Here is a 24653-nt window from a genome sequence, read left to right as displayed (position 1 = left end):
TTATGGGGATAAAGCACTCTGCTCAGTTGGGGTGGTGGGTAGTTTGAAATCCGCCGGGCAGGGCAGCAGGGAGGGGGGGGGGAATGAGGGGTTTACAGGGGGTTTTGGTTCACAAGGTTATATCTGCATACCGCAAGCTCGGTCAGCACCTGCATAGACTCGCTATACACCGAACATTCTACACCGCGCATACCACATACGATAACACATGGGGCTGGACGCGGAACGAACCTTAGGGACGACCGACAATCCGCTCACAACTGACCACAACAGTACTGGCAAAAACCTAGTGGTCCTGTCCTGGAATGTCAACGGGTTGGGGGACAAGATTAAGCGGGGTCTGGTGCTCCAATACATTAAACGAAAGGGGCCGACGGTAGCACTGCTGCAGGAAACACACTTGCTGGGCACTGCATGTCAAGCCTTAGACAGGTGGGGGTATAAAATGGGGGTACACTCGGAGTTCACCTCTGGATCCCGGGGGGTAGGTATACTACTTCATAAGCGCTGCCCCCTGATAGTACAGCAGACATGGACCGACGCGCAGGGCAGATTCGCTGCTTTGACGGGCCAATGGGAAGGGAAACGCTACAACTTCGTATCAGTATATATCCCACCAGCATTGCATGGCACCGCGCTCCCAGACCTGGGCGCATTCCTGTTGTCGCTCCCACAGGGTGCAACGATTATAGGGGGGGATTTCAACGCCGTAGTTAACCCTGACGTGGATAGGCGGCCCCCCAGAGGCCCCGGTAGCGCTAGTTCGAAACTTAAAGATTTTGTAGATACGGTCGGCCTCACAGATACCTGGAGAGCGAAATTCCCACAAGACAGGCAGTATACCTTTCACTCAGGGGCGCACAACAGTGAGTCGCGGATAGATCACATGTTTACCCAGATGCTGGGATTGGAACAGATAGCAGAGGTGACGCACTTGCCCAGGGGAATCTCGGACCACTCCCCAATCATGCTCACATACTCATCAGACATCCCGGGCAGGCGCAGACTCTATCCAATCTATCCACATTATTTAGCGATTAAAGAGATCAAGAAAAAGTTAGTCACCACTACAAAACACTACTTTAGTGAGAACGAGCGCACGGTGGAGTCGCCAACGGCACTCTGGGAAGCCTATAAGGCGGTCCTGCGGGGCCAGGCCATTTCCTCAATATCGCACCACAAAAAGCGCCAGCGCCAACAACTCCACGCGCTGGAGGAGAACATGCAGCGGGCAGAGGCGGACTACGCCGCCGATGTTACCGAAGAGGCAGCGCATGGGCTACAGCTGGCGCAGCAAGAGTACAAGACATTTGTATGGGAGGAGGCGAAAGCCAGACTACAGGCCACAAGGCACACAGTCTATGAGCAGGGTGACAAAGCGGGAAAGCTGCTGGCCTGGTTAGATAAGAAAGACAAAGCTGATAGGTGGATAGCAGAGCTGGCCGCGCCAAATGGCGCGCCAATCACAGACCCCCAAGACATTGTGGAGGAACTCGCGGCACACTATGAACGCATCTACACACCAACTGCAACGGCCACTATGGCAGAAAACATAGCCTTCCTACACGACATTCAAATGCCAAAGTTGGCTCCCACGGCAGTGCAGGCGCTTGAGGCGGACATCACGCTGGAAGAAACGACTCAGGCCATACTCGCACTCCACACGGGCAAGGCCCTGGGGCCTAATGGTATCCCGGTGGAGCTTTTCCGACACCTGCTTACGGTCTTAACGCCCCACCTCTTGAACATGTATAATGACAGCTTGGAACGGGGGGAGCTTCCCAGAGACCAGCGCTTGGCAACGATAGTAGCAATACACAAGCCCGGGAAACCGCCAACCAGTTGCATGTCCTACCGGCCCATATCCCTGATCAACGCGGAGGCGAAGATACTAGCCAAAGTGCTAGCAAGGCGGCTCCAGCCCTGCCTGGGATCGGTGGTCCACCCGGACCAATCGGGGTTTCTGCCGCAGCGGAATACGGCGCTGAACCTGAGGCGAGTGAATAGCGTCATGGCACGCAAACCCCTCATTCAAGAAGACGCCATAATTCTCTCCCTGGACGCGCAAATGGCGTTCGACATGGTGGAATGGCCGTTTTTATTCGCGGTTCTTCACCACTTGGGTTTCGGTCCCAAATTCATAAAATGGGTGGAGCTGCTCTATACAAAACCCATGGCGCAGGTTGTGGCCAATGGGAGGATCTCGGGCACCTTCCCTCTGGCTAAGGGGACCCGGCAGGGCTGTCCATTATCCCCTCTTCTATTCGCACTAGTGTTAGAACCCTTGGCGGCGTGGATACGACAAGACCAGGTAATCCATGGGCTTAAATGGGCGCGGGGGTGGGAAGACAGAATATCACTCTACGCGGACGACATACTCCTTTATTTGGCCTCACCGGCCCGATCACTCAATTGCCTCATGGATATTTGTGTAGCGTTTGGCCGGGTCTCAGGGTATACCATAAATTGGGGAAAATCACATATTTATATACTCTCGGGCGATGGGCCCCGACTCCCACGTAACTGTGCTGCTAAAATAGTGACTGAGGGATTCATGTATTTGGGCATCTACATCACGGCGCAGGAACCCCGCTTCATAGCGGAAAACCTTAAAAAACCACTGGAGCGTCTACGCAGGGATGTGCAGTGCTGGCGGTCCCTACCACTCACCCTATTGGGCAGGGCAGCCCTCTTTAAAATGATGGCGCTCCCGAGGTTCCTGTACGCCCTACAAAATACACCATTCCCGGTCGCCCCAGCATATTTTCGGGAAGTGAATAGTGAACTCAGTAAGCTGCTATGGGATGGCAAGGCGACACGTATAGCGATGCACAAATTAGTGAAAGGGTGGTATGATGGAGGGATAGCTCTCCCGTACATTAAGCTGTACTACTGGGCCTCCCACCTGATGGTGATCAACCAATGGCTTCATGCTGATCAGGGAGACCCAGCCTACCGTATGGACAGACACCTACTGGGGGAGGATAACCTCATGGGAATACTGTACAATAGGACTCAACACAAGCACCTTATAGGCCCTACAGCACATACAATTAAGATCTGGCATACAGTACAGAAGGAGATGGGATGGGAAGGAGTCATCACGCAGGCGACGCCACTATGGGACACCGACAAACTGGGCAGGCTACGGAACACGAAGGGGTTTAAACAGTGGGATTTGATCGGTATCTCAAAGGTAGGGGACGTGTGGAAAAAGGGGAGCCCCATCCCGTTTGAGCAGTTGCAACGTAGCTATGGGATGGCAGACACTGAGGCGTTTCGCTACTTACAGATAAGGCATGCCCTTACGGCGCTTATACCACAAGGCACTAAGCTCCCAGAGTCCACACCCCTTGAGGATAGGCTCCTTACTGATCATATGACGAAGAAGGCTATCTCACTCACATATAAAAAATTAGTAAACAACCAACCGGACCCGACACAAGCCCTCAAAACTAAATGGGAGGCCGACGTGGGGGAGCTAGATGAGATGGATTGGCAGGACGCGCTGGCATCGCCACGAGAAGTGGCGATCTCATCCAGATTTTAATTAATACAACTTAAGATACTACACCGTACCTATTACACCAGGACACTACTACATAAACTACATAGAGCCGACACACCACTCTGCGTCAGACAGTGCGGAGAGCCAGGCACGTTCTGGCACATAATATGGCAGTGTGTACACATCCAGAAATATTGGAAGGCAGTCATGCGAACAGCTGCGCAGGTCACGGGGGCAACATTAGTCCCTGATCCCAGGGGGTGCATTTTGAATATTTGAGACGAAGCGGACATCACGCAGACAGTGCAAACATGGGTGGCGTTGGGGATGGCATTGGCGAAAAGAGACATAGCGCAACAATGGGGAGCCAGGCAGGCTCCGACCCTCCAAAAATGGTGCAATGGTATGGACGACCTAATGGTGACGGAGAAGTCGGTCTATGTGCACAGAAGATGCCCCAAAAAATGGACTAAGATATGGGGGAAGTGGAATGACTATCGAGGGAACATCTGTGAACCCCCGCAGGATGACTCCCTAACGGAGGACTCAGACTAACTTAGGGTGTCTGGGGCGGCATCACACAAGCTGTTTGGCATGGTGGGGGAAGAGGGTGTTAAAGTCCTGAGGAGACGGAATGGAACTTTTGAAGCGCGGCAGCAGCTGACACGAGCAAACTGTGATGTACTTGATAATACACGCTATGGTATTGCAGTATTGGTTATACATGAAAATGTTAATAAAAAGAGTTTTAAAAAAATTAAAAAAAAGAAGGGTAGGATTAACCTTGAGAAAGGACAAGTGTAAGTTTTGTTTATAAGAAGTTAATTATTTGGGTCACTGTATTACAGGGCAAGGTGTCTTTTCAAAAAAAGAGTTTGTGGACACCATAGTAAAGTTACAGGAACCCAGTAACAAGGAAGAGCTAGTATCCTTTTTGGGGATGGTGGAATATTTCTGTAAATGTATACCAGGTTACACGGATAAGACGCAAAACCTAAGGGAATTACTTGGAAAAAATGTGAGTTTTGAGTGGAGTTCAGAGTGCAGTAAGGAGATTATGTCAGTCAAGGATAATTTAAAAAATGCACCCAGTTTGCAGGCATTTATCCCAAGAAACTCATATCTGATGCCAGTGCAAAAGGCATTGGGGCGGTGTTACTTCAGAAAAAGAATGTAATAGAACATTTTAAAGCTTGTGCCTGTAGATGCTTGACAGATTCAGAACAGATTAACTCAGTTATAAAAAAAGAGGCATTGGCAATTTATTGGGCGTTGGGAAAATACAGAAATTTGATTTGGGGTATGAAGGTTAAAGTACTTTCAGACAGTGGCGGATGGTGGAATTTGAAACTGGTGAGGCGTAAGCAGAACGAATCAACATATGCAAGTGAGCGCAGCAAGTGAGCCCAACGGCAATAAGGAGGGTTCGGGGGGGGGGGTTCTCCCCCCGTGAAGAAGTCTTTTAAAAATTGGCATCTTTTTGGTGCGATTTTCAGCACTAATTCTGTGATAAATGGACTAAAAATTCAGTTCTTCTAGGCATTCATAAAAGAAAACTCATACATTATTTCAGAGAATTTCTGGGTTGCCAAGCAAGTCTGACTTCTGAAGAGGGCTAGGGTACTAAGCAAAACTGCTTTGGCTCTACCCTTTCCAATAGAAAACACTAGTTAGCGCTGTGAACAAGTTCAATGGACAAATCTGGGGTCTAGGGAGACCTGATAAAGAAATTTTAAAAAGATTGCAAATGGTGCATTTTACAGCAAATGAATGCAGCGACAAAGCAAGGCTTATTAAGCAATGGGAACGTATAGTCTTGAAATATTAAACACATTAAAAACTGAAAAAATAAATAAATAAATAAATAAATAATCTGCCCTCGGGGGAGGAGCCTAGCGCGCAACCAAGATGGCCGCGTAGGTGCGAGGCTCCCGAGGACCTCCGCAACCTCCTACGATTATCCTGAAATTATCCTGTCCTGGATGAGGGGACTATGTTGGTGAACCCGAGCTGAGGTGGCACCCGTTTTCCGCTTCCGAATCGGACCTCGGACACCGGAGTGAGCACCGATTGAGGTTTGCTGCCTTCCCCTCGCCAGACCCCGGATTTGCGCTGTGGGGTGATCCAGTGACAAAGTGAACAACAGCGGCAGGCAGGGCCTGGCGACTCGCGTACCCCGCACTTTCGCTTTCGCACCACCTTGTCGTTTCTGCGAGGTTGGGTCGCGGAGCCCTTGGTGTTGGTGTGGTGTGGCCTTGCTGGGAGATTCTGCCTTCCTGCCGGCTGTGATCCACCCCACTGCTCTGAGGGGGCCCCCCCGGAGCTCGTGGCCCTGCTTTCCTGCCCTACACGACGTGGCTGGTGCGACTGGGAGACTGGTGGCCATGGCCACGAAACAAGATGGAGACCGGGCAAAGACCAAATCGACCCGGCGTGGCGCCGTCCATCAGGCCAACAGTATGGACCGCTATACCCTCCAGAAGGGATCTCCCGATGGACCGCGCAAGTCCCCTGAGAGCCCTCCTGATGCCCCAGACCTGCCCGCAGATCTGACTCTGCGAGATGTCATGGGCGCCATTGCCGAGATGAAGGCCTCGGTGGGCCAGCGGTTTGATACACTGGCGCAGAAGATTGACTCGGTCCTTGTGGATGTTGGCCTGGTGAGGGCCGATCTTTCCAAAACCAACGACCGAGTAGATTCTTTGGCCCACACTGCATCGGGCCTAACGACAGATGTGGCGGCCTTGCAAACAGAGGTGCGCCGGCTTAGTCAGGCGAGTGCGATGATGGATCGACGCCTGGAGGACTCTGAGAGTCGGGCACGGAGGAACAACGTCCGCATTATTGGGGTGCCCGAGGAACGCGAGGAGGCGGCGGCGGATCTCTTTGTGGAGGACCTGATTGCTACCCATCTCCAGCCACGGGGGCTGAGCAAATTCTTCGCTGTGGAAAGGGCCCACAGGGTTCCCGGGGGAAGGCCGAAGGTCGGAGCCCCTCCGAGACCTCTCATCGCCCGGATTTTCAATTTTCGGGATAGAGACGCTATCCTGCAAGCCTCCAGACTGCATGGACCGGTCAAGCTCGACAATATGGAGGTTAATTTTTATCCTGATTTCACCCCAGCGGTCCAGAAGCAAAGACTGAGCTTTCTAGGCGTCAAACGCCGTCTTCGGGACCTAAACCTCAAATACGCCATGCTTTTCCCGGCCAAGCTGCGTGTGGAGGTGGATGGTCGCACTCACTTCTTTGATCGTCCTGAAGCGGCCGGGGACTGGCTGGATACTCTGCCCGGGGATCGTGATCAGGGGGGCCGGGGGGGGGTGGCGGCGGGGGGAGACGGCATGCTGGATCGGGACTGAGGATCTAATATTGGGCCTCACTCTGGACGAAAATGTTGCCACTTTTGATTCTGCGTCAGTTTTTGTAAGTTCCCCTCCTATGGAGGTTGTGTTGGGTCTATTGGGGGTTCTCCCTCCTCCTCTAGGGGGTTTAGTTAGTCTAACTATATATGGGGCGACAGGCACACTGCACGTTGGGGGGCTGTTTGGGCTCATGCAGGGGTGCAGGGAGGGGGGAGTTCTGTTGGGGTGGGTGGGTGGGGATGGGGTGTTGTTCGTTTCTATCACAAGGCAAACGTATTTTTGTGTTAGTTCTAAAGTGCTCTCCGGGGGACGAATGATGGCTTCTGTACATGATGGGGGGTAGGGAACTAACTTTGTTGTCTTGGAATGTGAATGGACTGGGGGACAGGATCAAACGGGGTGTGGTCCTGCAGTTTTTGAAGCGCATCTCGCCCGATGTAGTCTTTCTGCAGGAGACACACCTTATTGGCAACTCCTTCTGCGCCATGAATCGGCGTGGCTATCGCCTAGTGGCTCACTCGGGCTTCACGTCCGGCTCAAGGGGTGTGGGCATCATGGTGAAGAACTCGCTCCCGTTGGAGCTTGATGAGGTGCTCCACGATGACAGGGGACGTTACACGGTCTTGGTGGGAAGATTGGAGGGCAAAGTGATTGTCTTTGTGTCAGTATACATCCCACCGGGGCTGCAGTCGACCACCTTTGCGGACCTTGGGCGCCTTCTCCTTGGCCTTCCGGGGGGGGCTTTTAGTTGTGGGGGGGGATTTTAATGCGGTGGTATCTGGGACTGTGGATCGTCACCCCCCTAGGGACCTCCCCCGGGCACAGGCGTGGCTACCCGGCCTCTTGGATACATTTGGATTAGTGGACTGCTGGCGTTTAAAACACCCCACGCAGCTGCAGTACACTTTCCACTCGGGAGCCCATGGTAGTCTCTCACGACTAGACTATGTCCTTGTCCCGGCGGCTTATGTTGGGAGGGTGGGAGAGGTGCGCCATTTGCCACGGGGTATTTCGGACCACTCCCCGCTCCTACTGCACTTTGATGTCTTTCCGAGGGGTGAGGGTAGGGTGGTCCCAATCAATCCTTGGTACCTGCGCGACCCCACCATTCGCGCTGAATTGATTAAATGCCTTCAGCGATATTTTGATGAGAATGTGGGGTCTGTGCCTTCGGCTGTACCGCTATGGGAGGCCTTCAAGACAGTACTCCGAGGGGAGGCCCTATCCCTTATTTCCCACGCCCGGAGGCGCGAGCGGGAGGAGGTGACCCGGATGGAGGCTGAAATAGCCGAGTTGGAGGGTAATTTAGAAGGTGGGGTGACGGATGCCGCATTGCATGTCCTCCAACTCAAGCAAGCGGCCTATAGGGCCCTCGTCACGGAGGCGGCCAGGGGCCTCAGTAGAGAGCAACAGGGGCGACTGTATGATGTGGGTGATAAGGCTGGTAAACTTATAGCGTGGTTGGACAAAAAAGAGAGAGCGAATCGTGTGGTCCCGCTGATTGAGAAAACGGATGGTGTGTGTGTAACTGAGTCAGAAGAAATTGTCTCCTGCTTCGCGGATTATTTCCGTGGGGTGTATTCCCCGGTGTCTCCCTGCTCGGAAGAGGATTCCCGTGCCCTGCTCAGTGATATCGCGCTGCCGTCCCTTTCCGGGGATGACAGGGTGTCGTTGGACGCCGCTCCCACCTCCGACGAGATCGCCCTCGCCATACGCTCGGTCGCTTCCGGCAAGGCCATGGGTCCGAATGGTCTCCCTATCGAGTTGTACAAGTTGCGACCGGATACGCTGGCACCCCACCTCCGGGCTATGTTCCTGGCGGCACACTCGGTGGGCTCCCTCCCACTGGACCAGCGTCTGGCTACAATCGTGGTCATCCACAAGGAAGGGAGACCTCTGGACCGGGTTACATCCTATCGGCCCATTTCGCTACTGAACGCGGAGCCCAAGATTCTCGCCAAGGTACTGGCCAATCGGCTGGTCGGTGTGGTGGGCGATTTTGTTCATCAGGACCAATCGGGCTTTATTCCCCATCGCAACACAGCCCTTAATCTGCGGCGTTTGCACGGTGTGCTCGCACGTGCCCCGTTCATACGGGAGCCGGCCATTTTGGCGTCCTTAGATGCCACCATGGCGTTTGACACGCTTGAGTGGCCATATATCTGGGCGATGCTTGCGAAGTTTGGATTCGGCCCAGGGTTCATCAGTTGGGTCAAATTGCTGTATTCGGGCCCATTGGCGCAGGTGGTGGTGAACGGAAGAGTGTCAGCTCCGTTCGAGCTGGGCCGGGGCACGCGGCAGGGCTGCCGCTTATCGCCGCTCCTCTTTGCACTTGCCTTGGAGCCCCTGGCGGAGTGGCTGCGGTGGGAGCCTTCCATCCGTGGTCTCCGCTGGACCCCTGAGTATGAGGACCGCGTATCCCTATACGCTGATGACATCCTCTTGTACCTAGCTTCCCCACGTAAATCACTCATAGTACTGGTTGATGTTTTGCATTCATTCGGTCGTAACTCCGGTCTGGTCATCAACTGGGCTAAATCGTGTGTGTATGTTCTCTCCGGGGAGGCTCCTATCCTCCCGCGGGGCTGTCCGATCCAGGTCGCCCCGCGGGGATTTAGGTACCTGGGTGTCTTCATCACTCTGGACCCGGAGGCTCGGTATGATCGGAACTTGCTTCCCCCCCTCCAGCGTCTGAAAGAGGATGTCGCGCGCTGGCGGCGTTTGCCGCTTTCGCCGCTCGGCCGGGCGGCATTGTTTAAAATGATGTCGCTGCCGCGTTTCCTGTACGCGTTGCAGAACACTATGGACCTCGTCCCGGCGCGCTACTTCCGCGAAGTGGAGAGTTTGCAGCGCCGTCTGTTCTGGGACGGGAGGCCACGTATTGCCCTGGCTAAGCTGACGCTCCCATGGTATGATGGGGGGATAGCCCTCCCGGATATTAAACGGTATTATTGGGCCTCCCAGCTAGCTGCGATTAATCAGGGCCTATATGGGCCAGCCTTAAACCCGGCGTTTGAAATGGATAGGACGCTACTTCCAGGTGGTGACCATTATCGAGCGCTCTATTCTAGCGCGCCCGACGCTCGCCTAACGGGGCCCACGCGTGTCATGGTGAGAGTGTGGCACGCGGCCAATGCAGCTATGGGGTGGAAGGACCGTCTGACCCGGGCGTCACCACTATATGCGTCTGAGCGGTTGGGCTCCTTGTGGACCTCGAAGGGCTTTGAGCAGTGGGACTTAATAGGCATTAGCAAAGTGGGGGATCTCTGGACGAGGGGAGGATTTAAAACGTTTGAAATGCTGCAGACGGAATTTCAGTTGCAGGGCAGCGAATACTTTCGGTATTTGCAGGTCCGACATGCGCTGGGCTCCGTCTTTCCGGACGTTGCCTCCATCCCGGAGTGTTCCCCCCTGGAGGATAGAGTGCTGGACGGACATGTCCCTGACAGCACGATCTCACTGATCTACAAAAAACTGATCAACGACCGCTCAGACTTGTTGATTGCCCTTCGTGAGGCTTGGGTAGCCGATGGGCTGGAGCTGGACGACGAGGACTGGATCTCCGCGGTGGCCTCCCCGAAAGAGGTGGCCATACCGGCTCGCCTTCGCTTTGTCCAGCTCAAGATACTCCACAGGGTCTACATGACGGGGCCAAAGCTCCTGCGTATGGGCTACGCTGAGGACGGTTTGTGTAAGCGCGGGTGTGGTGCGCTGGGGACTTTTCTGCATATCTTGTGGGAGTGCCCGGAGGTGGCGGGGTTCTGGCGTGGTGTGCATGGGGTGCTGCGAGTGGTCACGCATGTGGCGCTGTTGCCCGAAGCGAGGAGATGCCTGTTGAATGTGTGGGAGCCTACCGATTACTCGGTGCCGCAGACGTGATGGGCGACTCTGGGGTATATGGTTGCCAAGCGTGATATTGCCCTGCTGTGGGGATCCCAGAGGCCCCCGACTGTCTCGGCCTGGAAGGAACATATGGATTGGTGCATGTTTCGGGAAAAGGTGGTGTATGTGGCGAGAGGTAAGCCTGCGACATGGGTGAAAGTGTGGGGCACCTGGAACGCCTACCGCGGGGGAATCTGTGCTCCACCGTTATTGCCCGATCCGTCGCCGGCCCCGTCCCCTTAGCCAACTCATCCCCCCGGTACCTGGGCATTGGGTGTACCCAGCCCTAGTTCTGATCTCTCCCCCCTCGTGAGATTCCTATGGATGGCTAGGATCCCCCCTCCAGGGGAGCACGTGCTGCTATTTCCAATTGAGGATTGCCTTGTGGGTTTGTTTGTAGTTGTTGTTCTTTAAGTTTAAAATGGAACCGTATAGTGGGGTCAGGACAGTGTGGCTCGCAACGATGTTACCTCCTGTGCATGCTCGGCCGCAGCACCATGTGTTTTATAAATGTATATCGTATGCTCCTTTCACTGCTAGCGGCCGGCCGGAAGGTTGTAGGCCCATATTTGTATATTTTTGAGTCTTGTAATAAACGGTTTCAAAAAAAAAAAAAATAATAATAATAATAATAATCTGCCCTCCGGCAACTCTAGGAGGAGGCTCCCAAGGTCTTTAAATGCTTGGACATGAAGGCCCGGAGGCACATAGGCTGAAACCAGGCTGATGTTTCGCCCCTCCCATGTCCCTGAAGTTGCTTCAAATCTGCCCAGACTGTCAGTCTAAATGGGGAAGGATTTCCGCATCATTATTCCTGCCTCCCTAGACCCGGATCAGAACGCGGAGTGCGCCACCAGGGTAAACCCCCTCCTCGACATCGCTTTGCATGCATTGCCTAGTAAATGCGTTTCTGTAGTAAAATCCCGTCGGGGGAATGCCGCTTTATGTATTGAAGCACCACTCCCCTCTTGATCTTATCCCCCAGTCCATTTACATTCCAAGACAGTAGTTTGAGCCCAAGTCTAACTGCTGAAGTCATTGCTGCCCAGGGAATGTGTCAGTGGCCGCAAGGGAAGCACCCCACCATGACCGCCGATCTGCGCCACATCCACTATGCGCCCCATCCTGATGTGCCACAATGCGCCATCACTAAACGTGTCAGTCAATTCGACTCTGGTGTAGCCTGCATTATCAATTCTGTCAGGAACCCCGTTAAACTGAACCAAACTCCCCCCCCTCCTGAAACAGAGATATGGTAGTCTCATGTAGGCTGCATGGTTGCATCCATACCGGAGAATGTGAGTGCACAGGAACCTACCCTCTTAAACATAGTTAACAACAACCCCCTCCTTGCCTCCCTGCATGGCGGTTTCGGAACCTCCCGCCACCGCAAACATGCAGAGTGCCTATCGCCCACCCCTAAAACTTAAGGTGTGTGTGTGTAACCTGACACCCGTTTGAGACATTTAAGGCAAATAATGAATCAATAAAACGAAATACCCATTATTATGTCATTGTATGGCAACTGGCAGTCTGACTCCGACAGTTCATCCACCAGTTCATGCTGTGGCTGTGGATAGGTTTATTAAAAGGTTCCAGCCGTTATTCAGCCCCAGACAAGCACAGCAACAGGGCATACACAGTTCCAACACCCAACACAAACCAAGTCTCATTCGTCTACTGCTGCTGTCTGATACTCTTCTGGTGGGGATCTTGCGTCCTGGTCCCCCTGCGAGTTCTCACGGCCAAGCCGTGGGCCTCAGCATCCCCCTTCCCCGGCCTGTCTCCAGCCATCCAGCCAGTCCCAAGCGTACACGGGAGTGGCGAAGAACCAGATCTTCTCTTCTGATTCCACTCTCAATTTGGCCGAAAAAAGCATTGCGTACTTGACGTTCTTGGGTCTTAACGCTTTCTTTACTTCTAGAAAACTGCATCTCTGCCTTTGCACCCTGAGCGTGAAATCATGGAAGAAAGTCACTTTGCTATTCTGGAATTCAATTGGAGGTGTTGTTCGAGCAGTCTGCAGATGACATCTCTATCTCTATAGTTGAATATTCTCGCACCTATAGGTCTCTGGGGAGCCCCCGGTTTTGGTCAGCCCCCCTGCACCCTATGTGCTCTCTCAACAGTGAAAAATTTCGACAGTCTAGATGGCTTAAGGTAAGTAATGACAAGGTCCTCCACAAACAAATCCATCGAGGGATCCTCTGCACATTCCAGGACCCTTAGTATACGGACATTGTTGCGCCGTGAGCGCCATACATAGTCATCCAGCGGCGCCTCCAACCTCGCGCTCAAGGTCTGAAGATCGTCCACCCGTCTCTGGAGGGTCGTATCAGCGACGAGAGAGCCCGACGTTGACTCCACATCTTTGAGTCTAGTGTTCATGGAGCGCATATCCGCTCTAATCAGGAAGACCTCTGATGATACTGAGTCAATCCTGGACTCCAACAATGTTCTGACTGTCGTTATGGCCGTTAGGATGTCTTGCAAAGTTGGTTCTTTTACCCCATCCGCCAGCGAGTGTTTTTCGGATGAGTCATCGCTTCCCTTTTGATTGGGGCCGGGGCAAACTTCGCCAATTTAGCCTGCATAGAGGCCTTGGAATTGCGGTCTCCTGCCATGGTCCAACCGCAGGAGCCCGAGTGGGAGTGGTGAGAAACAAAACGGGCAGGTCCTCCGTGGCTTGCAGGACAGCGTTACTGATTTGTAGTAATCGAAGCAGGCAACGCTTGCAATGTGTGGATTTCTGAGCAATGCTCTGCTCGTCGTGAGTGGGATCGCTGGGACTACGCCAGCGGTGGATGAATTATGATTGCGCCGGAGATCATGCAAACTGTAGACACCTACTCAGCTCCATGACACTGATCACGGCTCAGACTACTTGGGGCTTTGGCTTTCTCTCACATCGTTGGCACAAGCGCCCGTTGCCGGTTCAGTGAGCCCAGTGATGTTTGTTGTGTGGTTTGCTGTAACGTCCTCTTCTGTAAATCTTTCTCTGCGCCGTAACCCATCGCTCGCGAGCCTGGGAGATCAGGCGCCCGCACTCCGTAACCATAGAGGGGAACGCAGCCGCTATGTCTGGATCGGACGGCAGCAATGGAGCCAGGCAGAGAAAGACTCCCTCCCACGCTGCCGCCCCCGCAACTCAGAGGCGACCGGGCACTCTCGCCTCACTAGTATCAGCGGCACAAGTTCAGGGTGCTGGCAGTCTCTGGAAGGCTGAGTCTGACCGGATCACAGTGTCTGCCCCTCGTATCTTCTCCGATGGCAGCTGGTGCGGTCGCGATACCCAGCTCTGCGCCTCTACTCAGCTCACCGGCCCTAGAAGTAAAGGCAAGATTTGGCGTCAGGGTCGCTCATTCCTCACACCACCTCAGTAGGGCTTGACACTGATGGACTATGAACTGGTTCTCTGCTCCCGAGCTGATCGCGCTCGGGCCGTCCTCTTGCTAGGCGCTTTGCTTGGTGATGACTCTGGCCCCGGGAGTACAGGCAATACGTCAGGGTCACTCTTTCCTCACACCACCGCAGTAGGCCTCGATACTGATGGGGTATGCGCTGATTCTCCGCTCCCGAGCTGAGCACGCTCGGGCCGCCCTCTTGTTGGGAGCTCCGCTGGGTGATGTCTTCATCACTCCGGGGTTTCACCGGAGCTAGTCGCAGTTCAACTCTGCTCCCCGATGAACCTTTCAGGTCTGGGCTCCACTGGCGACACAGGTTTTCACGACGGGAGATGGGCTGCGCCTGTCGACAGGGGCCTAGTCGCTCCTCCCCCACCGTCGATGATGTTGCGACGGGCTGCTCACATCGTGGAGCCAAACTCGGCGACTCCGCACCGAAACAGGCGGTGCCGCGGACAGAGCGGCCTCAAGTTGCGGCCATGTTGCTCAGTGGTTGGCCACGCCCCCGAGAAGGAAATAATTAATACAAGAAGGCAGAATGAATGAAGGGAAAAAAGAAAGGAAAGAGGGAAATAAGGAAGGAAAGAGAAAAAGAATGAATGAAAGCAAAGAAGGAAGGAAGGTTGGGAGGAAAGAAAGAAAGAGAAGGAAAGAGGAAAAAGAAAGAAGGAAAGACGATGAACAAGAAGACAAGAAAACAGAAAGAAGAGCAAAGTAAAAAGAAAGAAAGAAAGAGGGTTAAGCAGGAAAGGGAGTAGGAAAGAGAAAGAAAGAGTGAAGGAAAGAAGGAATAAAAGAAGGAGAAAGAAACAAAGAAAGAAAGAAAAAAGAAAGAAGGGAAAACGTAAACAGAAATAAAGAGGGAAGGAAAGAAACAAAGAAACAAAGAGGAAGGAAGAAAAGAAAGAAAAAAATTAGGAAAGTATGAAGGAATGAAATATAGAAAGCTAGAAGAAAAGCAAAAAGCGCATAACTTGATACCAAACAGTTTCAAAAGGACACAATCTGGTATGCTGTGAAATAGCAGCAGTCAGAAAAGCAAAACACTCCAAAATCAATTTACAACAGCATTGGCTGGAGATGGGGTCTGATAAAGATAGACAGTGGGTCAGAAGCCTCCTGCTTTCACATTAGGCTCTAAACACAATGACAACACTAAGGCAATTGTAAAGTAAAGACAAAAACACTGGCACTGAAGGGAACCAGCTTGTGTGCTGATGTGCACCTTGTAAGAGAGTAAAATTCAGTAACTCAAAGTGAAGTTACCCAATGGCTTAAGTACGGTGACCCACTGCCCCTGTCTACATGATGTAGTGGACGGAAGCAAAATGTGAATGACATAACAGATCAATGGATGATAGTTGGCTGAAAGCCCATATATCTAAGTATATGATTCATCTTTGAGTAAAATCAAAAGGCCTTGGCTAACGCCAGACCTAAAAAACTATTGAACTGCTGCCAAGATTTATTTTCTAACGTCACGCGCAGTTTCGGGAACAAAGCCACTATTCATAATGTTCCCAGCTTTTCCTTCATGTAACTTTAATAGTAGCTTTCCTATTCTGTCTTTTCATCTAATTGGGGCATTTGCTTAATATCCCTGTCAATTGTTTGGGAATGGAGGTCCTTGCTGTCTTCCAACCCTGGATACCTGAAGTAGCCCATGTGAGTAGTTATTATGTAAGTGAAACAATTTGGTTGAGATGCTGGTGGGAAATAGAAGCAATTAATAAAATAAAAGTAGAAACAGGAGGCCTTTAGAGCTGTAAATGCCTTTCTGAAGACGTGCCCACACCACAAGACTGACTTTTGATCTTTCTGTCCCAGCCAGGCTCACAGATGCAGACGAGTGGGCTTTGGGCTAAAGCACTTTCTGCCCAATGGGTGCTGCATCCATGGTTGAATGCCCTACACAATGGTACATTGGGATGTGCCCACCTTCTCTGCCCTTGTAAGAAGCTAAGCAGGGCAATATAGTACAAGATAACTTGGTATAAGAGTGTTAAGGATGAGCAAGAGAGAAGACATGGAGGCCATCAGCAGTTGAGAACGCTCTTTGAACAGAGTGCGCAGTTTGGAAGACAGCTGTCTGGTCACATACATATTTGAAGGTATGTGAATTCTGTGCTGTGCCTCAGCTGGTTCCTCCATGCCACTTCAACAACCTAGGAACACAGGTGCTGGCTGTGTGAAAACCTGTTGCCCGGAAGGACAACGAATGACATCATCTTATTCATCTAAAGCCTTATATAAAAGATAAAGAATCATTATGATCATCAGCAATTGGATAAATGTTAAAAGACCTTTAAGATGTGAAAAGCTCTCATGCTCATGTGGTTGCTTTGCAGGTGCAGTCCTGGCCACTTCTGGCATGCCGCAGGTCACCTCACGCGTCGGAGATAACCTGCACCTCGAATGTCTTGTATCCGTGGAAAATCTCCCATTGAATCTCAGCCTCTTGACTGTACACTGGGCCAAGGATGGGAACATCAAGGCCACCTTTGAGAATATGGTGCCTCGTGTCGCCTTGTCACGTCTGCAACTGCTTGTCTTTGAGCTGGAGCGTGGGAATGCCTCTCTTGTGATAGGGGAGGTGATACTCGCTGATGCTGGACTCTACCTCTGCAGTGTGACATACGGTAACAGAAAGACGACGAGTCAGATGAGGCTGAAGGTTCAAGGTGAGATGACGCTACAATCAACAATTTTCTTTTTTTTTAAAACAAACTTTATTGGGTACTTCTGGTGTACAGTGCATATTTATACAATTTTTCATACATATTAAATTCGTACAGGAATGAAGTACAGATTATATATGACTCATGGTACGTCTACATATCACGGTCTGTAGATTTGCTCCTGTGCACAATCGTTGTATTCAAACCAAGTGAAAATTCACATATATCCACAATATAATATTGCAGCATTAGTTGTGCATCCAAGGTAATTTATGATTAGAACACAATGCATCCCACCTACCCTAACCCACCCCCCACAAGCCAACCCGCAATAAAAAAAAATAAAAAACACTTGCCGCTACGAAAGTGCTACATCATATCCTGGAAGAGAGTACCAGGGGATAAGTACCACCGATACTGTTTGGGAGGACAAGGGAGGGGAGGCAATAGCAACACAAGGGGCAAGTGAGAGGAGAGAGGGAGGGGGAATGACAATCCACTCAAAGGATATCTGTTAAGAGTCCAACCGCTGCATACGGGGGGACCCAAAAGCTATATCCTCAGCAGTCTGTGGAGTTTGAGAGACTCCTGAGACCTCCTCTGTGTCCGTTTTGAGAAGCTATAGTAATTGCACCCATTCTAAGGATATTGGATGTTTTCGTAGTCCCCTACACTCTTCCAGCTGTAGCGCCTCCCTCTCTGCAGTAGCCCAAAGGGGAACCTCCTCCTTCCATCTACCCGCAAGTGGGGGCGTGCTAGATTTCCAGCGCTGTGTAATCAGCCTTTCTGCTATCATCAGAGCTAAGCCTGCAAAGCGACGCAGCAGCTTAGATTTCTTGGGAAGTGGGAAAAGGCCCAAAATGCAGGCTTCTACAGTATCAGTTAATACAGACGGGGTTCTGGATAATTTCCACTCAATACCCATGCAACGCCGGGCAGGACCACAACATATGGATAAAATCAGCGTCATGAGCGGGGCATTTAGGGCAGTTCGGGGAGGCAGTAGTGTACATTTCGTGTAGTGTTTTCGGGGTGAGGTAGGCCCTATGTAAAATAAATAACTGTATTACTTTCAATCGACAGTTGCGGGATACTTTTCTAGGATGCTCCAAAATGAGGGTCCATTCCCTATCTTCCAAATATCGTGATAATACTGTTTCCCATTTTTGTGTGAGAGGCCATAACGGGATATTCAAATGTTCCCGCAGCCCACGGTACAACCATCAAACAAGATGACGGCCATGTCCCATTATGTGAATGGACTTCAGCAAATGAAAGGTGGGAGGCTCACCCTGGTCCACCAGCCAATATCTGCGAATAAAGTGTGTAATCGTGGCGTGAATAAGAAATAGGGTGTCAGGTACTGCATTGGTGCATACAAATTCATCATGAGGCATCAGGTTACCATCATGAAAGAAGTCTCCAACTGTCTCAATCCCTAGCTGTGTCCAAACTCGAATTTGTACCCCTGTTATTATTCCACGTGTTGTGGGTCACCCACAGAGCGGGATATTCGGGGCATATGGGAACGATATTTTTGCATATTTATAAGCTTGTCTCCAATAGTGAAGTGCTATGTGTAAAAGAAAGGGAGGGTTTTGTACTTTGTCTGCCCCCGAGCATAGCAACGCCTGTAAGGTACCACAGTCAAGGCAATCCTGAGAATACACTATCTCAAATAAATTATGGCCTGCTAGCCAGTATTCCAGCCACTGCAATTGCCCAACTATGCAATATGCTTTATGATCGGGTGCTCCTATCACGCCTGCAGCAGTGGGCAGATGCATCTTGGCTAATGCCAGTCTATGTCTACATTGCCAGCTATTGTGTTGGCGGTGGTCCTGTATATATAAATTCCTATGTATTTAAAGGTTATGGGTTCAATTTGAAACTGCAAGGGACCAAATCATAAAAACGGGTCAGCATACGTATTATTGAAAGAATACGATATTGATTTGGAGGCATTGAGATGTAATCCCGACAGCCCCCCGAATCGTGAAAAAACATCCGCTATTGTATGCATGCATTTGTTCAAGTCCCGGAAATACAATAACATGTCATCGGCGTAGAGAGACACATAATGAACCGTTCCATGTATGGGAATACCATAAGGGACCATGATTTGCCGCAGATATTGGGCTAGAGGCTCAAGCGCTAGGACGAACAATAAAGGCGACAGGGTGCAGCCCTGTTGCGTGCCTCGATAAATAAAGTATGTTGGCGATATAATTGAATCCGTTTTTGCTCCGTATTAAGGATTGAGAGGGGCCTGTAGGATGTAAGCTCAAGAGGATCCTTGTCAGGCTTCAACAAGGAAGTGACTAATGCCTCTCTAGTTGTGAGGGGCAGTGTACCCTCAGCAAGCGAGGTAGTGTAAAGCTGCAGCAGCTTAGGCACCATCGCAGTCGCAAAGGTTGAATAAAATTCAATAGGAGCCCTTCAGAGCCTGGTGTTTTATTACGACCTATCGCCTTAATCGCCATGTTAATTTCTACCGGTGTAATTGGAGCTTCCAGGTCTTGGGCGACGTAGTCAGAAATAACTGGAAGGTCTACCTCTGCAAGAAGCGAGTAGTATCATCTATCATGTCCAGATGAGGAGCAGTATATTGAGTGGTATAATATGATTGAAATGCTGAATTTATCTCAGCTTGAGTGGTGACCTGCGCATGCTGACTATTATTGATTGCCAATATGGGGTTTGGGGTTGTTGGAGGCGCGATGAGTCTCGCCAGTAAGGTGCCGGCACGGTCTGCCTCAGAGTGTGTGCGAAGTGTGTATGCATTAAAGTCAATCAGTCTTAAATATTCCAGCATTTCTGCATATTTGACCCTAGATAATTGTAAACGCTCCACCCCCTCCTTGTCCCCTTGGGCCTCCACTTCCTGTGTTTGCAGTTTGCTCTTCCGTGAGGTCTCTAATCGCTTCTCTTCTAAGTCCTACCAAGGAGCTCAAAGAGACGCCAAGAATCAACACCTTGAATGCCCCCCATTCCAGGGATCGGGTCGTGGCTGTGCCTTCATTAATTGTAAAATATGTAGTTATGGCAGTGGCTAATGTAGCCCTATACACCCGATCCCCTAATTGTAGGGGCTGCATACGCCAGGTCGGCATAGGCGTGGGAAAGCGTCCCCACTTGAGATTTAGTTCAATGGGATTGTGGTCTGAGATTGTCTTGCCTAAGTAAGTACAGTGCGATTTAGTTGATGAGAGCTCGGGTGAACACAGGAAATAGTCCAGAAGGGTATGCAACATGTGGGGGTGTGAATAGAAGGAATATTCCCGCATGTTTACATGTTGGGACCTCCAAACATCTATTAAAGGCCATCCTTGTGCCCAACGCGACAGCGCCGCAGCCTGGGAGCGCACAATGGTGTTTAGCAAGGGAGGATGAGAGCAGTCCAAGACTACATCAAACACCGCATTCAGGCCCCCCCCCCCAGTAACCTTGGGTAGCAGTACCAGTCTGAAAGGGCTAGTGACACCCGAGACAGAAAGGCATCTTGGTCTACATTTGGCGCATAAAGGGACCCCAACACCACTTGTGTACCATCCAAGGTCCCCCCGTAGGAGCACGTAACGCCCTTGCTCATCGATCCTACTCTCACTAAGGGAAAAATGGATCTCCGCCCGTATCCATATTGCAGTCCCTTTAGAAAAGGCAGAAAATGCTGTGGCATATATTTGACCCCTCCAACGTTGTTGCAATTTCGCGGTTTCGGTGGTTATTAGGTGTGTCTCTTGCAAATACACTATTTGGGCCTTACAGCGTTGTAACTGTGCAGATATACAATGGCGCTTGGCTATCGCTCCCAGTCCCCTAATGTTCCAGGATACGATTGTATAAGATTTGGAAGTAGTCATTGTCAGGGCACCCCAGTGGGACCCACTCCATCCCCCTCCATCCCAACCCACCCCCCACACATTGGATCATGCGACAAAAATACAAACAATAAAACCATAACCCAATACTGGGTCTAGCGACCTAACTTCTCTCAACCAAACTGTTTGAAAAACATCAACATAACTCACATCAATTTATTGCTATCACCTATGGGGGAGGTTGCAAACAGAACTGGTCCTTAGAAGATAAGGAAAGAAAAGAATTCCTGAAATTGCCCAAGACAGGCCGGGCCGGGGGAGACATGCCATAGTATCCCCAGTTACATAGCAAAAGAAATTGTAATACCAACTTACAGGCTGCCGCAGAGATCCGCAAGAATGACATTATTTATAACATAATTTTTTTGTGCACAGGCAGTCTAGACAGATATAAAACAATCTAATAATCATCACATGTGCCGCCCATCATTCCATGTTACTCAGCTGCGTAGACACAGAAGTTAAAAGTGGGTCACTCACTACCAGCTGATTCAGAGTCCGAGTTGGCCTCAACTGAAGGACTGGTGCTGATAGGTGGGTGAGGAGGGCAAAAGGTTGTGGCAGATTGAAGAGCTTCCTGCCTACCCTCTCACACCTGCTGCTGAGGAGGAGGACTGAAGCCCGTGCTCTGTGTCATGAGACCCATCCTGTGTCTCCGGGGAGCACGTTATGACTTCGGCTGTGTGGAGTCCATCCGCCTTGCAGGTAGGACATCCGGAAAGGTTTTGTCGAGCCAGTCCCAAGCATCGTCGGGTGAATCAAAAAAGTAGCGATCGCTGATTGTATATAAATTTCGGTTTTGCCGAGAACAGTAATGCAAAGGTGAGACACGCAGCGTGGACTCTAGCCTTGACTTCCACAAATGAAAAACGTTTGCGCTGCACTGCCAATGTATAGTTGGGGGAAAATAGATGTCTTCACATTGTCAAGGAGCAGTGGGCCGTTGTTGAGGGCCGCCTGCAGCAGATGATCCCGGTCTCTATAATTTAAGATTCTGGCTAGCATTGAACGGGGGTTTGCGCCTGGAATTGGGCTTCGTGTAGGTACTTGATGGGCCCGTTCAACAGTAAAATGTGTAGATCGACCTGTGGGGGCCACACTTGTTTTCAGCCAGTTTTCGATGTTAATCGTAGGGTTAGGGCCTTCAGTCCCCTCTGGCAGTCCAACAATTCTAAGACTATTGTGCCGGGCCCGACCTTCCACATCATCCGCCCGGGCCTGTAGGGAGTCGATTTGCTGCCGCATTTGACTAAGTTGTTCATCATGATCAGTGACTTGCGGCACCACTGTTTCCAGCATTTGACTGCAGTCTTAACTTTATCCGCCAACTTTCCATGATCGGCTTTGAGGAGATTGAGCTCAACAAAGATCGTGCCCAAACGGTTTTCCAGTGCTGCTTGGGAATCCCGAATTTCTTTTAAGATCACGTCCAATTTATCCTCCGGGGAGTTGGATATGTCCCCGTCCTCAGAGTAGCGGGAACAGCCCGAGGAGTGTTCAGAGTGTGGTGATAGCGACCCAGTCCTCCTGGATCTAGTAGAGGATTTCGTCTTACCTCTGCTCATTATTACTGGCATGTCAGGGGTAAACAGACCAATCCCAGAACTGAGGTCTGATCCAGGCGGCTCCAGCCAACGGAACTGGTTAGTATCACGTGGGATTATGGACATGTGGTGGCCCCGGCAACCTCAGGATCCACAGATGTGGTACCACAAACAACGAGATAGTCCCCCGCCAGTCCCAGAGCAGAAGATGTAGGCCACTTGATGTAAGGGGGGCCCCAGTTTCACAGAGACAAACAGTCCAGGCGACAAAACCATCCAGCCGAAGAGAGGCCCAAATCCAGAAGGGCCCAAGCCAAGACACCAGCCGGGGTCAAGGCAAGGCAGCCTGGTAGTCAGCGCAGGCGAGACCGCTGCAGTGTAGGTCCCTCGGCCAGCAGCGTCACAGAGATTCAATCAATCCACACCACAGGTCCGGATGCCACCCAAGGCCCCGGATCCACCAGCACCACTCCGTATGACCTTGTCCCAAAGGGGCCCCCCTGCCGTTGGTCAATGCATCGCCGCACGCATTGAAGGAAGCACCCCCACCAGTAAGAGGCAGGTCATGGAGAAAGTACATCCCGCAGCTATTTCAAAGCAATGGCGGCGAGGGTACCAGGCCTTCCCAGGGCAAAGAAGAGCGGTGCCGCACCCACTGGGGGTCCCCAGCCCAGCAGCAGAACCAGTCGACCGATGCGGGGTCCCCGACCGGGGCTTCAAATCCACACTGGGTGACTACAAGGAAGCCTCCGGGGCACCACAATATAGCAAGGAGCGACACTGCGCCCACCGGGGCCCCAGCCAGGCAGCAGAGTGAAGCAATTGGTGTAAGGGCACATCCAGAGGCCCCGAGCCCCCAGGCCATTCGGCCCCAAAGGAAGTCAGTCCGGGCGGACTAGCATATACGGTGGATGGTGGAAGGCCTAGTCCCGGGGGGGCCCAATGCTATATAGGGCGACGGCACCAGCTATCTTCAGGTCGCCGCAGAGCAGGGAAGAGCTGAGTTGCACCTACCAGGAGTCCTCCAGGCAGCAAACACAGGTAACTGACGCCAGCCCCCTCGCCCGGGGGCTTGAGTTGGGATGTTGGCCGACCCCAGGGGCACCCGGCATGGCAACAGATTCAGGCAAGGCCGCGGTGTAGCAGGCCGCACGACGCAGCCAGGCCTGGAGGTGTGCAGGATCCTTCCAAGGTCCGGTATTCAGGACCACGAGCCTCCGGGAGTCGCAGGATCACCTGCAGCAGCTCTCTGGTAGGACTCAGCAGCAGCCTGCGTGCCGTCGTGTCTGTTGAGCGAGCCGGGGAGGTCCGATTACAATGCCCCCGGCCCGGAGCACGTCGCTTAAGTGACCACCATCTTGGGCTGCAAACCACACCCCCTCACAATCAACTCAAATTTAACACTGCCTTTATACAAAATGTGCGATAACCAGTTGCTCCTATATCCCAACAATTCGGTTATGCTTCTGGCCAGGAGGACCAGACAGGAGAGGGGAAAAAAGCTTCAAACTAGCATAGCAATCATTCACTTGTATCCTCAGCTTACTCTTACACAAACTTAACCACCAAAGCATCTGTTTCTCCTGCCCCTAGGTTAAGTAGAAAAAACAGCCTGGGATAAACTTTAATTATGCCAGAGAAGTCAGAGTAATTTCAGTAATTCCGCAATACTCTTGTGATGCGAAATTACTGAAATCACACAATTATGCTAGCTTGAGTAGTTAAGAGTAATTTGGGGCACAAAACACCAGCGGGAGCACAAGAACAACAAACTAAAAGAGCGTGACTGGGTGCTGATACTGCTGTTTGTGTCCTTTACCTTTAAGCGCAAAATGCATTTTCTGGCTCATTTTGGGCAAAAAGGTGCATTTTGCACTAATAAAATAGCGCTAAATGCTGGATTCAACTTCTCACACGTTTATGCATAATTATTTCATTTTTCAGTACTTACAAGTAATTACGCTAGAGAGAATTATGTCAGTTACACCCACCCCTAGAAAAAAACACCTATTTCTGTATCTCAATACCTTAATCACACTTACTCCTCATCCACACCAAAGAAGGGAATACAGGTATGACCATAAAGTGACACCAGAATTGCAGGTGTGCCGCAGCTTAGCCAGCAACAGAAAGGAGAAAAAAACAAAACAAATGCCCGGGCCTGAATAGAAAGAGAGAAACACAGCTACTCAGACACATTAAGACTAAGCCTGGGCAAAGCACTACGCTACGCTCGCGTAGTTTGCGAAGTTCGCGCTACTTCGCACTACGCGAACTGCACGTAGCACAGTGCGAACACGCGTAGCATAGTGTTGCGTAGTGCTGCGGTCATTTTTTGCTTGCTCGCGGTCCTCAACGTCAAGTTGGCGACCGCGAGCAAGCAAAATGACATCC

The 24653-nt window shown here is 51.3% G+C and overlaps 1 protein-coding gene across 2 annotated transcripts in view; it reads left to right on the top strand.

Annotated features, from left to right (window-relative positions):
- LOC146811986 (protein borderless-like) overlaps positions 1-24653 on the top strand; it is a 330095-nt gene that overhangs the window by 135311 nt on the left and 170131 nt on the right. For both annotated transcript variants that reach the window (XM_085618965.1, XM_085618964.1), the window contains exon 2: positions 16505-16837. In XM_085618965.1, coding sequence (XP_085475091.1) covers positions 16505-16837 — 333 coding nt within the window. The remainder of the gene's footprint in view (positions 1-16504; positions 16838-24653) is intronic.

This window comes from Triturus cristatus, chromosome 7 (assembly GCF_964204655.1).
Source record: "Triturus cristatus chromosome 7, aTriCri1.1, whole genome shotgun sequence".
NCBI lineage: Eukaryota > Metazoa > Chordata > Amphibia > Caudata > Salamandridae > Triturus > Triturus cristatus.
Note: the sequence above shows the minus strand (reverse complement) of the source record. Positions and strands in the feature narration are given on the sequence as shown.